At 37.7% G+C, this 17089-nt stretch overlaps 1 protein-coding gene across 8 annotated transcripts in view; it reads right to left on the reverse strand.

The window, feature by feature from the left end:
• LOC140649034 (solute carrier family 22 member 16-like) overlaps positions 1–17089 on the reverse strand; it is a 116666-nt gene that overhangs the window by 77135 nt on the left and 22442 nt on the right. For 3 of the 8 annotated variants that reach the window (XM_072855659.1, XM_072855658.1, XM_072855660.1), the window contains 5 exons: positions 16182–16299; positions 13765–14314; positions 11719–11846; positions 11215–11324; positions 10608–10707 (listed from right to left, as the gene is read on the reverse strand). In XM_072855659.1, the coding sequence (XP_072711760.1) occupies positions 10608–10707; positions 11215–11324; positions 11719–11846; positions 13765–14314; positions 16182–16299 (1006 nt within the window). Of the gene's footprint in view, positions 1–922; positions 5806–10607; positions 10708–11214; positions 11325–11718; positions 11847–13764; positions 14315–15932; positions 16039–16181; positions 16300–17089 lie in introns of those variants that run through there. The other 5 variants (XM_072855664.1, XM_072855663.1, XM_072855662.1 and 2 more) reach the window with 5 other exon arrangements.

A 17089-nucleotide genomic window follows, 5' to 3' on the forward strand; every position in this document is an offset into this window, starting at 1 on the left:
GAGGCAACGTTAATAACTAGATGCCTGTGAGCACTCCATGGCTGGATCCTACTCATCTGCAGCAAATGCCCGAGCAGTATCCAAGCCTGTGTGTTAGACAGGAATGCAGAGAGAGAAGAGGTGGTTTGTCACTAAATGAGATATTCCCCATTACTTCTGATAATTCATAAACCTAGGATAGTAATTTCTTTGAAAGAGCTGGTTTTGTGTACAAACCTCTCCACAATCATTTTTATATATCAGTCATATTATAAAGAGGATACTTCCCCATTTGAGGTATATACTTTTTAGGCTTGATTTTTCTCAGCTTGATTGAACTCAGTGCTCTTGAAATCAGTGTATCAGGGATGATTCAGATTTCTCAACTTTAGCAAACAAGTATTTGAACCATTCACTATGGTTACTTTCAGGGAGGAACCTAAATCACCTGGCAAGGACATACACAGCCTTTAAAACACGAATGATGAAGCCAAGTGATGGATGTAACTTGATCAGATAACATAAGATTAATTAAATATGCATGGAAAACTGAGTAATTTGCACTAATTTGAGATTTAAGGGAAGTGGAAAATAAATAGGTTCCTGAGAAGGGCTAAGAGGACAAATCACAAAGAACAGGGATATAGATTGCTGCAATTCTCATTTTCCTTGCACTGTCTGCCCACTCCAATTCCTGCATGAGGAAGAGACAGTTAGTTTTCACATCCACTGAACACGAAGTGGTTACACGTTATATTGCTTTGTCATTCCTATAGTCAACTACTCTCTTTTTTGATCAACTCATACCCAATCTACAATATCTGCAGCTATTTTTCTCACTACTGAATTTGTCCGAGGGACTACTGCCCCAGCCAGCTTATACAAAGAAAGGCAAAAAAGAATCACATTCTTCCTGCAACTGAAATGCAAAACATGTCACGTTTTTAATGCACATTTTGTTGTAGTCGCCACCTACCACATTACCCAAACCTTGCTTTACACCTGCAAACACAAACAGGAAAAAGACACGCAGGTGATACTTGCCCGCCTAAACCTTGCAGAAGGTATCCCATGGTTTTCCCTGCAGGAGGGCTCTCCGTGGAACGCCGAAGCACCAGTCCAGCTCCCACAAGGGAGCATGTACCAAATGGAGTGTTGGTGATGGTTAGGAGTTCATTCAATTACATAAAGGTGTAAAGATTAAATAACATGTGTTTGACTTTATTCTTGCACATAATTGCAGATAATAAATACATATTAAAAAAAATTAGCATATATTGTACTAAACCCCCATATTCTAGGCAAACAAACTCCTTCCCATGGGTACATACTTGCCCCATGTTACCAAAATGCACGCTCCACCTGGTATAGAATCTTGTACAAAATTATTAGGTTACCAGTACTTAGATGTGCTCTAACCTTTCTTCATGAGAGTTGTAACAATGCAGATACTGCTCAACTGCATTTACTAGAATTTTTCCCGATAAAATAAATTTGTTCTTTCCTCAACACTCTTCTTTTCTTTTTTTCCTTTTTTTTTTTTAATCTTTGAGTTTCATTTCTCCCCTATGAATCTGTTGTGGGATTCAGACAAGCACCTTTAAGATATGTTTGTACAAGGGTATAGGATGAATCCAGATCCTCCTTTTGGCAGCCACAAATGCCTTTCTGGAGTCATGCCTCCCTGGCACAAGTGACCTTGCATTTTGTAAGCCCTTGCAAAAGGCACTCACAGGCCTTGCACGTTGCCGAGTCCAATGCTACAGAGGCTTCCTAAGTGACTGTACGTAAGGAGTTGGTAAAAATAAGCTGTGAAAGATACAGGAGAACGCCAGATTCCTCCATCCCAGAGCTGGGATGTCGGACCATCTTCGGTTTCCGCAGAGCCATTACACAAAACCCCTCAGCCTTCAGGCAGGATTCCACCCTACCCAGGCAGGGTACCACCCAAAGCATGGGACACAGAGCGCACACAGTTTGGATAGCTCTTATTTCTATACAGATGTTTAAACTATAGAAATTTGCACAAAGAAATTGAAGTGAATTATTAAAGTAGAAAATACATCTGGTTTAAAATACAGATTCAAAATACCAAACACATTTACTTACTATTTTTTCTCAGTTATCATTAAACTAATGATAATTGCTCTCATTCCTATATTTAACCCAGAAAGCATGTCCTTAACGAACTGCAAGACTGTCTAATAAAATATGATATCAAACTTAGGACAAAAACATTTGTCATTGTGCAATAGTGACCAGCAATTAAGACAGATAAGAATTCTAATCCAGTATCTCATAAAACCATTATTATGTAACTCCAGAGACATTGATCAGCACAATAAATTAGCAGTGATAGAGATGACAAAAACAAACATAAAAGAACTTAAGGATTCAGATAAGAAACTATGAAAAGGAATTCTTTTTATGAGCAACGAGAGGAAAATATGCCCCGCAGGAACAGAAGCATTTGTTCTCAAACTCAGTGCTCTCTTGTGAGAGGATTTAGATAATCTATAAATATTTAAGAGAAAGAAATCAACTCACTCTGTCTATGCTACGTTTATAATGTATGACTAGTGTTAAACATATTTTTGTCCATATGGAAAAAACAAGCAAACAGAAATGCTAGAGACATATAGACACATGCTATTTCCTTTTTTACAGTAATATGCTTCCTCAGGTTAAAGAACAGGATACCCCAAGGCATCCTCTAAGCTATTCATGCATAAAATCACAAAAGTACCTGTAGATCAATAATTTTTTTATTTCCAGGGAAAAAAGTAACGTCATTAGTTCAGGGAAATTCAGGTCTCATTTGAATCAAAGACCAAATACCAAATACTGACTTCAGTGACAGGAGGAACTGGCTTTGGGGATTAAAAGCCGTCAAGCTATACTGTGTTTTAGAATCATCATTAAGTTTTAGCCTGTAATGATTGCTCAGTATCACTGTGCATTTAAGTTTCTGCTTTTTTTCTTTTTTTTTTCCTTTACCTTATGTATACCAATTACAGATGACCAGGCCTTGAATCCCTCAAGTCAAAGGAACAGAGAACATCCATTGACTGTTCTTAGCAGGGTAACCCCCAAATCAGGTATCTGGCAGGTAAGGAAGGAGAAAAATTAATTTTAATTGTTCTTTAGTACCTTGTTAGAAATAGACTGTACTGTCCCCAGCACTCAAGAATAAGGAGTTTAAGATAGGACCTTGTACTAATAAAAGAGGGAGTATCAGTGTGAAAGAACCCCAAAATAATTCAATTACTTGGAGCTCTGGGGGGGGGGGGAGGGGTGGTTGCCATGTCAGACAGTACCAGTTTAATTCCTTATTAAGTCTGTTGCACGATGGTTTTTTTTTTAGCATGGTTAAACCCCTGTTTAAGGCAGGGCATGCAGGGTTTGGCAACAGATCTTGCACATAAGGAGAGTTGTTCTGCTCTGGGAAGTGGAGAGGGATCTGAAAGCAGTGGAAGAATACCAGGTCTGCTCTTCAGCAAAATAAAAAGCCACAGCATGTAAGTAATCCTATCTTCAGTCATCAAAGTATGTATTCAAATCGTTCTCTGAATAATGATGGGATTACTCACGCGGGTAAGGTTAAGCACATGCTTTTGCTGTACTAATATATCTGGACAGAAGCCACAGTGTTCTATGCAGTTCTCTTCAGAGGTTTTCTCTACAAATACTGGAACACCCACAGAACTGAAGGGAACATAAAGGTCCCTTTCTGCTTTCCATATAATTATCACACAGAAACTCCCTGAACTTAAACTTACTGTTTTTTGCTTGGCTTAGAAGCATGTTAGTCCTCATACAGGATATGATTTTGTCCTAATACCAGGACCAAAATGCCACTTGGCACTCTAGGACAGTGCAGTAAAGAAAAAAATCTTTTATAAGGGGATACAAACCATTATTCTGGTTTCAGAAGTCATTGAAACTAATATGACTGTGCACATATAATTGAAAAATGTCACCATTAAACTCTACAGTATATAGAATATTTATCTATAGTAATACAGATGTCTTATTTTGGGGTACATGTCAAAGAAGTAAACAAGGGAAGACTTGTTTTGATGAGATCATACCAGCTAGCATGACAGTAGGTGCCTAAGAAGAGAAGAACTCTGATTTCAAACCAGGGATGACAGGGTTCACATAGCCCAGGCAAGAGAGTGCTGTCTGAACCTCGACACACAGAAGCTTCATGTGCCGCCCCCTTCAAACCAAAGGTGGCCGAGAGAAGAGGATACAGATCCTCAGGCAAGGAAGAAACCCCCAGGTCTGGAGGTAGACTGAAAAAGAGGAGGTGGCACAGAAAGCCATAAAAATAACAGCCAGAATGATGCATTCCTATCCACCAGTTTTCTGTGGTCCACAGTCATAAGGCACGATCACTGCACCAGTAAGTAAGTGTTGATGCACACATGAGGTGTAACAACAGTGGGACATTTACAGACACTTTGACTAAAACTACTAGAGTAACTGGTAACACTTCTGTTGATCAGTGTCCTCCAGCTACCATTTTTTAAATTATATTTTTCTAACTGATTTTGTGTGGTACAAGGAAAAAATGAGCTACAGACAGCTGGTCTATGAGAAAAATGGTGTGTAGATACCATGTCTACTAAACATTCATTAATAACTAAGTCCACCTCTGTGCAGAGAGCCTGAATAAGACCCATTTGCCACTTATTCTGCTCCACTGAGGACTGAGAAGGCCTTGATGGAGGCATTTGGCAAAGTTGCTGGTGCAGCTCTTGAAAGTTATGGAGAATCTGATGCTAGATCTGAGATGAAATAAGTGAGAAGGGGAGGACTGAAATAACAGTCTGGAATGAATATGACTTTCAAAGGCATCAGGCATTTTAGTTTTACCTAAACTAAAAAGAACTTACGAAGACAGCAGTAGATCCAGTGAACAATTTTTTCTAAACCACTAATAAAAATACATTTGCCATTCAACAGAATGAATAGTATACAAACTATTTGCACATTTTGCAAACTTAGTATTATTTTTTCAGTCAGAAGCTGTTCCACAGAATACTTTCCTTTGTTAGCAATGGCACCTTTTCTAGTAGGAAATTTGAGAAAAAAGAAAATAATAAATTAGTTAGACTTTGAAATTATTGATATGACTTAATGCAATGTTAAGGCTTCTCTCTTGAATTATAACTGTTTGAGTTTACCATGTTTTGAAGGCTCAAGCCTGTAACTGTCAGCTGCAACAGGACGAGAGTGGACAGGGCACTTTGTGGTGGGTTTACAAATCTAACTGCAGAAAATGTGAAGCAAAGAATTGGCATATTTTTCACATATGTGTAATCAGGTAGGTTCCAACATTTAGAGTAATCATTCCAACTGGTCACAGCAAGTCAGATAGGTTTTCTAAAGCCTGTGTAAGTTTGACAAGGGATCTAGAAATCCTATCAAATTTTCTGCAGTACCTCAGTCACGTGGAAAAGGTTTTATGTACTTGCTCTGTTGAAAAGGCAAGACTGGATACAAATTAAAAGGCACAGATACTACAGAACCGTCACATTTCTTGAACAAAAATATCTTATAAATTAGATAATGATTAAAATTGGGAACAGCCATTTTGCCGTTGCTTTATTTCTCAGTGCTGACTGTTTCTTGACCAAACATCTCTATTTTTTCTAACGCCGCACCACTGTGTGCTGGAGGAGTCTTTCCTGAACAGCTTTTCTTGTTTCTTCCCATTTCTGTAGCTTCCACCAAAGTATTAGTCAATGGTTTTCCCAGTGTTTCTGGAAGCATTATTGTTAATATTCCACTCAGAAGAGCCATGATTCCAACAAGCAACTAGAAGAAATAAACAGTAGCTGTAAAGGTAGAAATGTCTTTCAAGTTATGCAACTCTTTGATCTTGCTTGAGAGTACCTTTAAAATAAAGCACAAGGAACTGTAATGCAAATCAAAAATCATAAGTCTTAAATATTGACTGTATAAAAGATCTGCCTTTTTTTGTTGCATAAATGAAAGATTATGTAGCAGAATTAATGAAAAGCAAGTGAAGTGTTTTGTTCCACAAGGTATCAATAGAGTGCAAGCAGGAATAATTCTGTTTGAGAAAACAATACGTATCTCTTCATTTGGTATTTCTATCAGGTATGTATTTAAGAACTGATTCTAGGATTGCATACATTTATTTTTACATGCATGTTCACAGAGCTACAATTACCCTGGCACCTGTAATCTCAATTTGCACGCTAGCTCCTGAACCTATTCCCCCTGTACCTGTGTGCCTGTAAGAGGAACAGGCCAGATCAACTGTAAGAGGAACAGGCACACAGCCAGGTCAGAATGTCTCAGTATGGATCGTTGGCCTGGAGCCACAGAAGTGCACATCCCTGCTCAGGAGAGCTCTTCAGCAGATAATGAGCTAGCTCTAAACAGGAATACTTTGCTAAACTGCGGTTTCAAAGATCTGTTAGGAGTGCAGGCATCTACTGACATTCGGACTGGGATCACATCTTATTTCTCCATGGTGTACACAGTTCAATAACAACAGCTTACTTCAGCATGAGTGGTGCAAGGATCAAGATCATGTGTGGTAGATGCAGAAGCACACACATGTTCCAGGAGTATCTTTTCTTTCCCTTCATTTCTGTGCCTTGTTCAGTGAGAACAATTCACACTTTCCTCCTTTGAAGTACAGAACAGCATTACAACCCTGATATTCTTCCAACATCAGGTTATAAATGACCCAAATCTCTCTTGATAGAAACGCTTCTACAGCGTACATCATGCCTGGCCTCAGTGTTTTTCCATGTTATGACTGTGCACTTTGATGCTGTATTATCCTTATCTTGCCCTATGCTGATTATCAGGTCTGTCCTGTTTGTTTAATGCTTTCTTTCCAAGTGTGAGAGAGAGCATTTGGAATAACTATGCCTCTGTCTCTCACACAGAGCTTGAGACAAGAACTGGCCAGCTACCATCTGCAGCTAAGCCAGACTTCCTCTTTAAGTCAGAAAGGTGCTTTAAAATGGGAATTCTCCATTGTAACCTTAAACAGAGCTATTTTCATGCAAATGGACCGTGCTGCTTTTCCTTCCCCCGACCTCCAAAAGAAGAGGACAGCTTGTCTCAAGCACTCTTTTGAGAAGCAGAATTCATGCTGTTGCATATGCTCCTCTTTTTGCACGTGCATTAAATATAGAGGCTGACAAAATAAAAAATTAAGCAAAATACTGTTGAATACTAAAAACTACAGTGAAAATAAAATAGTCATGCTCTTACCATGAGAAATTAAAAAAAAAATCCTAGCAGTTAACATGAGCAGAGGAAATGGCACTGAGTGACAAACTGGGGGAAATCCTTGCAGGCATGTATATGTGTGGCATGGGTGATATTTAAAAATATATTCCAAAATATTAAAGTCTCACCTCTGAGTGTCAAAACTCTTATCCGCTATTAAAACATGACTTTCTGCCATGGTAAGACAGGATGAATTGACATATGGCAGCTATTCCACGGTAACCTCTCTTACGCACATTCTTTAGGCTGTCATAAGTTTATATTTGAGGATACTGAGGGCTGTTAAGGATATTGAAGCTTATGGATACCTGTACATTTGGAGTTTATGAGAGCAGGGTCACTACTGATGCCCAGCAGAACAAGGTTAAAGCAACACTGTGTGCTTTGAGTATGTGTGTCTTCTCTGTTTCAGCTAGCCTTTTAGACACTTTGCATTCTTCTCATGTTTTCCTTCCTCATGAACGTACCTCTTATTCCCCTGCAAACTCTCACTATTCCGTAAGCGTACACACCACCATCTTTCCTCCCTTTTCATCTCAGCTCTCTTAACTCTATTCCATCACGTTAGTTTTCTTATTTCAGTGTGAAAGCTGCTGCACGCTAATTCCGTGTGTTTCCCTTCTCCCTGACCCTACAAAGCATTTCCCAGTATTTCCTATGAAAGACAGAATATGAAACAATTAAGTCACAGTATATTAATGAAAGGACTTCTCAAATGTCATCTACCTTTTCAGGGGCAATAACCACACTTATCAATGAAGTTACACACATTTAGTCAAAGCAAGTCTTTTGCAGTCTTATCTTGGCATACTTCTTCATGAGGCACCTGACATAATTTAGCTCTTTGCTTGCTCATAACAAATGTGTACATTTTGTATGTATGTACTATTTTAAATATATGATTCAGCATCAGAAAATGATCTTCTGATATAGTCAATGAGTGAAATGCTTATGGACTAAAGTGTACTTCTGTACAAAGTATTTAAGTATGTTTAAGCTCCACTGAAGTTAATTTGACAGGAGTACCTGCTTAAATTCATTGCTTTTTCAGAGTCTTTCAAATCTGACTTTCTGCTTAGTCAAACTCTCAAAGTGTTCCCAACACTTCAGTACAGGCAGCAGCTTCTAACAGCTACCATAACTAACTTCAAAAAAAGATTTACCACCATTTTTCGTATGTCTTCCTCCCTACCTGGAGCAACAATTTTAATTTCACAGTGGTCTAAGACCAGGACTTAATATATTTAGTCTAGAACAAAAGATAATTTTAATTAAATAACCCTACAAAATAATACTTTCTGAGAACAAATGATTATTCTAGTCTGATATTTATATTTATATCCACATCTGATGGGTCTGAACCAATCTAAAAAAATGCGATCTTATTTACAAAATTCCTACTTCAACAAAAAAAGGTTAAATTTTGTCCTGAAAATCCACTAGTATTAGACACAGGATTTGCATTCATTTAACTTTACTGACCTCAGTGGAGGTTTTTTTAATTTACAATTTATGGTTTATCTGAGAGAAAAATCAAGTCTGTTAAAGGGCTACCATAAGATAATTCTTAACAGCTGAGAAACAGAAATAGGTTATACATGGAGCAGTTGCTTTACTGTAAGTTTTCTAGAAAGTTGTCACATGAAAAACATACTTGGCAAGTTTTATAGGCATTCAAATGAGATGCTTGCATTACTCACAGGTGGCATAACTGTATGGGAGGCAGACTGTCAGACAAATAGCAATAGTAACGGCTTGACAATGTGTGGTGTGTACAATAGATCAACATGATGTATATCAGTTTACTTACAAAACCATTTCCATTGCATTTGCATTCCAAAACACTTATGTTACCTGAGACTTTGCATGCTATGCTCCAACTAAAGACAAGCCTATTTAATAAACTGACAAATGTTTTATAACAGGAGTTAATAATGAAAACATATTCACTGTGAACTACTACACAACTCTGCAAATACTCTGGATACTTTTTGTACACTGAGAGCTGTTCATAGCTGAAATAATTCCTCTGTTTATACTGCCATTTGCACTGCTCGCCAGCATGTTTGAGCATTCCCCATCTGTCGTTTAACTGCAGCACTTCTGCACAGATAAAGCTGATCTCAGCCAGTAAAGGCACAACACTGACATGAGAAAAAGAATGTTCTCCCATGACCCCTCTGTTGTGCAAATGTTTCTTCATCTTTTCTGGGATGATATCTTCGTTTGTATGGGGCCATTATTAAGAAAGAAAACATTTTTTAGGAGCTTGAGGCAATAAATTAATTTGTGGTCTGCTTCACCCTCTTAACTTTCATCCAAAACAACTGAAAGTAATTAATTTAAATAATGAAACAAGTTCCCAAGAATTCTCTGAAACCAATCTCTAGCATCTATAATTGAAGATTTTATAGTTGCTAAATCAACAGGACACAAAGCCACTTTTTCAGGGAATTCCAACGTGGTAGACAAAATCAGAGTAAGAATCTAGGTGAAAGACACATCCCATTACATTTTCACCTTCTGACACATGCAATCTACATATAACATTGGTGTGCTAGTCACAGTGAATTCTAAGGGTTTTTGAAAGAACTTTAATTTTAAATCATTAATAAACTCTTCTCTACTTAAAGCTTTAATATAAACTTTGTAATTCCTTCTGTTTTCACATATATGTAAATGAAACATATGTAACATATGAAACAAACTTGTAAATGAAAAATGCAGAAAAGGAGCTTTGGGACAGCTATGAAGACCAACTATAGTAAGCATAAGACATTCTTGATCTTTTGGAAGGCTATTCCAAAGATGCAATGTCCCAGGGAAGCCATGGAAAAGATTAAGGAATAATATTAAGAAAAAACAGCCACCCATGGTGAATTCCAAGAATGGAAGAACTATGCCTTTGAAAAAAGGTAAGAGTAAATCATGAGCATGGTCAAGAACTGCTAGGCCTGCAGAGTAAAGAAGTATGGATTATGACACTTCCTAAATGTTACATGGTAGATAAGGTATATTTTTATGGAAAATATTGATATTTTTGGAAAATTGATATTTATGGAAAAAATTGATATTTTTATCAATTTTATACTAGGATTCAGTGCATAAGTATATCTTCCATCGTAAAAACTTTCCAGAAGATTTCAGTGACTCAAAGTCTCCCTTTTGGTTTAGCTGCATATTTTGAACAATATGAAGTTACTTTGAGACTTAAAATTTACAACAAGCATGGTTCATTCCATTTCCTTTTCAAAATAAAAGTTCAGCTTTTGGTTCCTGAGAAAACAAGTGACACATACACCTTTTCAAAACCAGAAACATTCACCATTGAAATAAATACTTACAAGTGGCATGAAAATCCAAACACTTCTCAGATATACACAGAAAGGAGCAACCACACTTCCTGCACGGCACATCATGCTTCCACTTCCAACAGCAAGCGATCTACACGTAAAACAAAGACTTTGATATGAATTCTGGCAGATAAAGCAAACAGAAATGCACAGACACTCAAAACATCAGTAGGATGATAGGTGTCTTTATGCAATGGTACTAGAAAGCTATTGCTACACCAGTGTAAATTTATATTGTAATGAAATTCAGCTGCTTCTATAATTAAGATTAAAAATACAACAATCATTCAGCAGAGAGCACAGGATGAACCACCAGGACTTTTAAGAAAGGTATAAATAATGTTTAAGACGGTATTGAATATTCTTCTAGTTCCTCAATGAAACCAAAGAATGCACAGGGAAATGAAAAATAAATAAAAATTTATTATACAGCCAAATACTAGACAACTCTGAAGCAGCGGAGGAACTCATCCCATTACAAGTCTTTCGGACCACTGCCACTAATGTCAAGAGCTGCTGGATCTGGCCCAGGAGCATGACAAAGAAAAGGAAATAACAGCAAAATAATGAAAAATATGTGACTGGTGAAAGTTCTTACCTTACAATTGTTGGATACAGTTCTGCTGTGTAGAGATATATAAGGCCAAATGCCACACCTATTGAAAATTTTCCAGCCATATTTGCTAAGATAATTAGTGTATTGAAATCCTATTGAAAAAGAGCACAAATAAATAAATCACCAGAAAATAACACCGTTCCAAACTTAATTTAAATCCTTCAAAAGTCGTGACCCTTCTTTAAACAAGAAGCAATACTTATCGCTTGCTTTTTTAAAATCGGTCTCAGTAAGTAACTAGTGTCCATATAACTTTTTAGCAGTCCTGGTTCACTGAAGCCCTGGGAACATTTTACATGTGACTGCAGCAATGAAACTGTGAAACCTGTACTGAAAATACAGAAATCTATCTTAGACTGGCAGCTGCATTTTAAAAACAGCCTTTAATCAACCATATGATTTAGAAAGAGCAGCTGCCTCTACAGACTTAAGAGCCTTTAAAATCAATTTCTACTATAGGAACACTTTCAGCAGTACGTGACTAACCTGAGGTATGAACATAATTAAAACACAGATCAGTGCACTTAAAATAAGGAACGGAATGAGTGTGTTTCTCCTTCCCAGTTTGTCCATCCCAATGCAAGCAATGATATAGCAAGGCAACTCCACAGCACCTGTCAGTATGAAATTATTTTAAGTCATGATTACACATATTCATGTTATAACTCTAACTTCCTCTTTATGGGGATTTATTTAAACTAGGGGGTAATAAATAAGTGAAATCTAGAGATAACCAGCGTGTTGGGCTAGTTCATTTGGTAACAGAAATGGCAACAGAAGGCAGAAAGCATGGCCTAAAATACGGTAGTGGGGGATGGAGAAGGACAAGGGAAACAGGTTTCACAGCACAGAGCAGCTTCCAGTTCTCTTTGGGGTGGAAAAATACAGAAAATAGCAAGGCCACGGTCCTGTTTGTATGTCACTAGCACTTGTGACTGAAAGCTCGCCATTTGCTGCTTTTTTGCTTCAGGTATCACATCACAGCTTAAATGTGCCCACAGCTTAAATATTGCTGGTGTCACACCGACACACCTCTCGGGATTTGCCAGCTTCCACCTGGGCACAGAACCGAAGCCACAGGCGCCTCCCCCAGCTTCAGCCCCAAATCACCCCAATGTAAAAGGCAACCAAGGTGTCTCCAGGTCCGGTTTTCTGAGTCACCTCCACAAATACAGAGAGTGTGGTTCCAGCTTTCTCTCTTCTCCATTAAAAAGAAGGCAGCTGCTTACAATATCCCACTCTTACTCAGATCATCTCTTCCTAATGTCTCTTTCCAGAGAAAAACCTCTGCAGCGCTAAAGGAATTGGCATCTGGCTAGGACTGTTCACAAACACTGTGTAAACATGATTTGCCCCTAGACAAATTATATTGAGCCAAAGCCAGTTCAGACATTTTTTAAACCAACTTGCTCGTGAAGAATGCTACTATGTCCAATGTAAAATCAAGGAACAACATAAGATACAGCCCTGAACAAATATTCTGCATTCCTTTACTAAGCACATATAGTATGTCAATACACTTATAATTCAGGAAACAATCTTTTGGGCCTGTGTTGGTAAAAGCAGGTTGCAATTATTCAGTGTATGTTAGTCTGCTAAAATATTTTTGAAGGAGGTGGATACAGTGATTTATGCACTGTACTCCACCATAACATTTTTGTTTCTGTGCAATACTAGCATCCACTCTTCAACATGTCAGTCTACCAATACGCTATAATACGTGACAACACAAACTGAATTCATGAGTGCCCCGGTCCTTCTGTGTGCTTATGTACATGAACAGTCACATTCACTTTACTGAGAGCACTCAGTTGCATAAAGCAAAGCGCATGATTTAATTCTTTGCTGACTCAGAGCTGCGTGCCTGATCTAGAGTCTTCTGAAGTCAATGGAATATTTCCACTTATCTTAACAAACTTTCAATTAGGCCTTGCATGCACCAAACTGCCTTTATAAACAACTTACATACCAGAGGAAGATTACAGCCAGACCAGCAAAATTAAAAGAATACTACAACTAAGTTAAAAATATACTTTTGAGAAAACTAAAATTTGAGAATTCTTGCTTCTGAGAACTATGAATCTATTTTCTACACAGACAGACTCAATACATCACGACTGTAAGTGATTAAAGGAACAATTTTTTTCTCTCATTTTCCTAGTTTGTGCCTTTAACAGAGCCACGTCAATTTTGTGTTGCTGGTCTGCTTCCCTTGGTGTTTGTGTAGATCTGCTATATGCTTGCAGGGCAAAGAGGAGACAAGCAGAATATGGCTTTACAATCACAAAGATAGACGGAGAAGAATTTTTTACACCAACAAATTCTAAATTCTTTTTTTTCCAGAAACAGTGAGATTTGGAGTGAATGATACCCCTGTGTTAGTCAACTTTATGAAGACTTAGCAAGAAACTTTTTGAATGAGGTTCATAATTGAATGAACAAAGTTAAAAAATTGGCTGTCAAATCTATAGACATTTCTAAATGTTATGTTCTAGTTCTGTTGTAAACAGAATAAGGTACAAAAATATTTACCTATGAGAAAGAGATTTAAATATTCATTGCCTCCTAGACTGACAGAACTGAGGGAGAAGACGTAGTACCCCAAGCTCCCAGTGAACCAGATCAGCCAGACTGTGATGGTCCTTCTTGCAATGTGCCAGTTACAAAACAGGTCTAAGATGTTGTGCTTCTTTGTTGAGGACATGTCATTGTCACTCGTTCTGCCACTGACTAGATCATCTTGTTGGACTGAGCATAGTTCAGAAACTTTGCAGGGAGTGCTTACTTTATTCCATCTTGCCATTATATTAATTACTTTTTGTGCATCTTCATATCTTTCCTCTGACAGGAGCCAAAAAGGTGTTTCTGGGAGCATCCAGCAGCACAAGACAAAGGGAAGAGTCGCTATGGAGAGAAATATCTGATAGACCCACCAGGTCCGAACCAAAAATCCCACGAGTGCCACAACCATAATTCCCATAGCAAAAAAAGCATGGACATGCATAGAAGCCCAGGTTCGTGCTTTAATGCCAACAAATTCAGTCACATAAACAAAAGCCACAACCAGATAGCCACTTGAAACCTGGGGGGGTGGGAGAGAGAAAAAAAAGAGAGAGAGTGAGGTTTGTATCTACTCTCCTTGTGCAACAGCAGTAAAAACAAACAGCTATCAGTGTTCCACATTTGTGTACGCTTAACTGCCACCGCACTGGCATGTCCCACACTGACAGAAAAAAAGGCAACCCTGAAAACAAATCAGCTGGAGAAAAAGTTCACTCAAACCTTCAGACTGCCCAGACACTGTATTTAAAAATGTGAAGTGATTCTGGATGCTTCTCTGTAGTGGGGGAGAGCCAGCAAGAGACACCTGAAAAAGAGCCTAATTTGCTGATGTCACTAAGCCCTTCACCTCCAAAAATCAGGTCATCGCAATGACGCCGCAAACTGGACACTCAGGAAAATAAGGTCCCCTGAAGTAATTGCCACTTCTGAAAATCTTGACCTTGGCTTTTAAGTAGACTACTAATAATCTGTATGTCAGGGAACTGCAAATTTACTGAGAATTACCTTCCACACCCTGGTAAATTACCTCATTAAATCAAATTTTTATAATGTTGGAAGAGAATCTCATATATATGGTTATAGGTTCTCATATGTTATCTAGCGAATGCAATTACTGGCATGTAGTATTTCTGCATTATAGTATTTCTTCATTGAATATATATATTATTGAATATATATATTTCATATTCTCTAGCAACAGTCAAACTCTTGGTATCTCAGAACATTTCAAAACACAGCTAGAAAATCTAGACTAGAAAATATTCCAGTATATTGTTTTGATTAATAAATTTTCTGGTTAAAAATATTCCAGTTAATAATCTCTGATTCTGAACCCGCTGAACCTGATAGGAAACCTGCGCTGATCTCAGTGGCATGGGGCTAGAGCTTTAGACCTCCATCTAGCAAATCAGTCCCAGTGGGCAGCTAAAACCTACAGCATCGGTCTGGTCCAAGCTTTTTGCTTTTCTAAACTACCACAGCCCCTCTCACTGATCTCACTGTTCAAGGCTGAAATGCCCACGCAGTTTTTCCTGCTAGGAAATCCTTCTGAGCTCTTATCAGGCAAAGGGAGCTTCAAAGGGAGGTCCTTGTCTTGACTAATGCTGTGTCAGCAGGAATAAAATAAATTATGTGATTATTTTCAAATTTCTAACCAACTTTAAATAAGTTACATATTTTTTCTTGTGATAGCATTCTAATTTCTTTATGCATTATATAGAAAGACTACAAATATTATATAGATGTAAAATAGTAATTTAAAATTGGTTACTATGTGTAAATATTGAATATATATCAGATATAGGATATATATCATACATATATATAAAAGTATGTGTATAGATACACATAAACACATATATTGGAATACCCTTAAGTACACTATAAACATCTAGGTGTTAAACATGTCTACCTATGTATTTAGTATTCCAGATGTAGCTTAAAAGACCAAAGAGATGCATGGAAGAGAAAATGTGCATCTCTCCTCCACCACTCAAAATGCTAGAGATAAAAACGATACTTATTATAGATTTGTTATTTTAAGAAAAATATACTCCATTTCTAACAATAAGGAGAAATGCAATGGCAGCTGCAATGCAGAATCCAGAGTTTGCTGCTCACACTTGGTATTTAATTACCAGTCCAGCAGAGGTTGGGATGGAGGAAGTACCAAACACTGCTTCATACAGACGCTTTCTATTAATTCAAAGAGGAAAAGTGCTGTGGTCCAAGAACATTCAGACTCTCCCTGCTCTGCTGAAATAAGTGCAACAGAGGGGCCTTTAGAATAATGGAGTAGCGGAGGAAATAATAACAAAAGGGAGGTTTTCCTGAGAAGGGGTAGGAAATGACACATAAAAAGAGCCAGGGTGAACATCCTTTCTTACCATAGCAAGGAGAAAGCGCACAATCATGAAACTGTAGTAGTCAAATGTGAAGGCCACTGAGATGCCAAATACAAACTGACCAGCACTTGTGAACCATATAACACGCCGTCTTCCCATTCTGCAAATCATAGTGGTAATAAAATTATGAATAACCACAAACATTCTATTAAAATACACCTGCAACTCCAGAGAGCCTATCTGGAAGTGAGCCTGAAAATACTGTACTTAATACTTTCACTCACCACAGAAACTCTGGTTTAGTTACCTGTATTAATTTTTCAGTAATTCCAGCTTCCAAGGAAAAGGAAGCTCTTATGGATGGAACTTCCATTCCAAATTCTTGGCTGGAAGCAACATGCAGAAGTGGGCGTTACATATGCTCACCTCCAGTTTCAAGTTTAACTTCTACATAACTAATCTGCAAATTTACTCTGTCTTATTTATGAAGACAGTACGTAAGACTCGCTTTTTCAGATATTTTATATTAAGTAACGTCTAGTTAATAATTTCTAACAAAAGTTAGCTGTGATCAACACATGCCATCTTTTGCCAAAGTAACAACCAATTTGGATAGTAATGCAAGGCTTCTGTAACATGTCTTTGTCCAGTTATTCAAAGTTGAATTCTCTAATAAATGACAATTACATAGTTCTCCTGAATTTTCTGATTGCATCACAGCACACGTGCATACAAACACAGAAATCCAGGAAGCTAGTATACTAACAGCAAAAAAAATCATGTCAAGTACTAGCTTCCCATCAACAACATAGTAATTTCCAGTGTAACAGAAGGGCATTTAGTGAAAAGGAACTTCTATTTGTTTATCTTCTTCCCGTATCTCAGGGAGAAAATACACCAAGTAGAGCCAGTTGTCCCTAAACAAGTGAGCACATGCTATCAATAAGAAG

This window comes from Ciconia boyciana, chromosome 3 (genome assembly GCF_034638445.1).
Source record: "Ciconia boyciana chromosome 3, ASM3463844v1, whole genome shotgun sequence".
In the NCBI taxonomy this organism is placed as follows: domain Eukaryota; kingdom Metazoa; phylum Chordata; class Aves; order Ciconiiformes; family Ciconiidae; genus Ciconia; species Ciconia boyciana.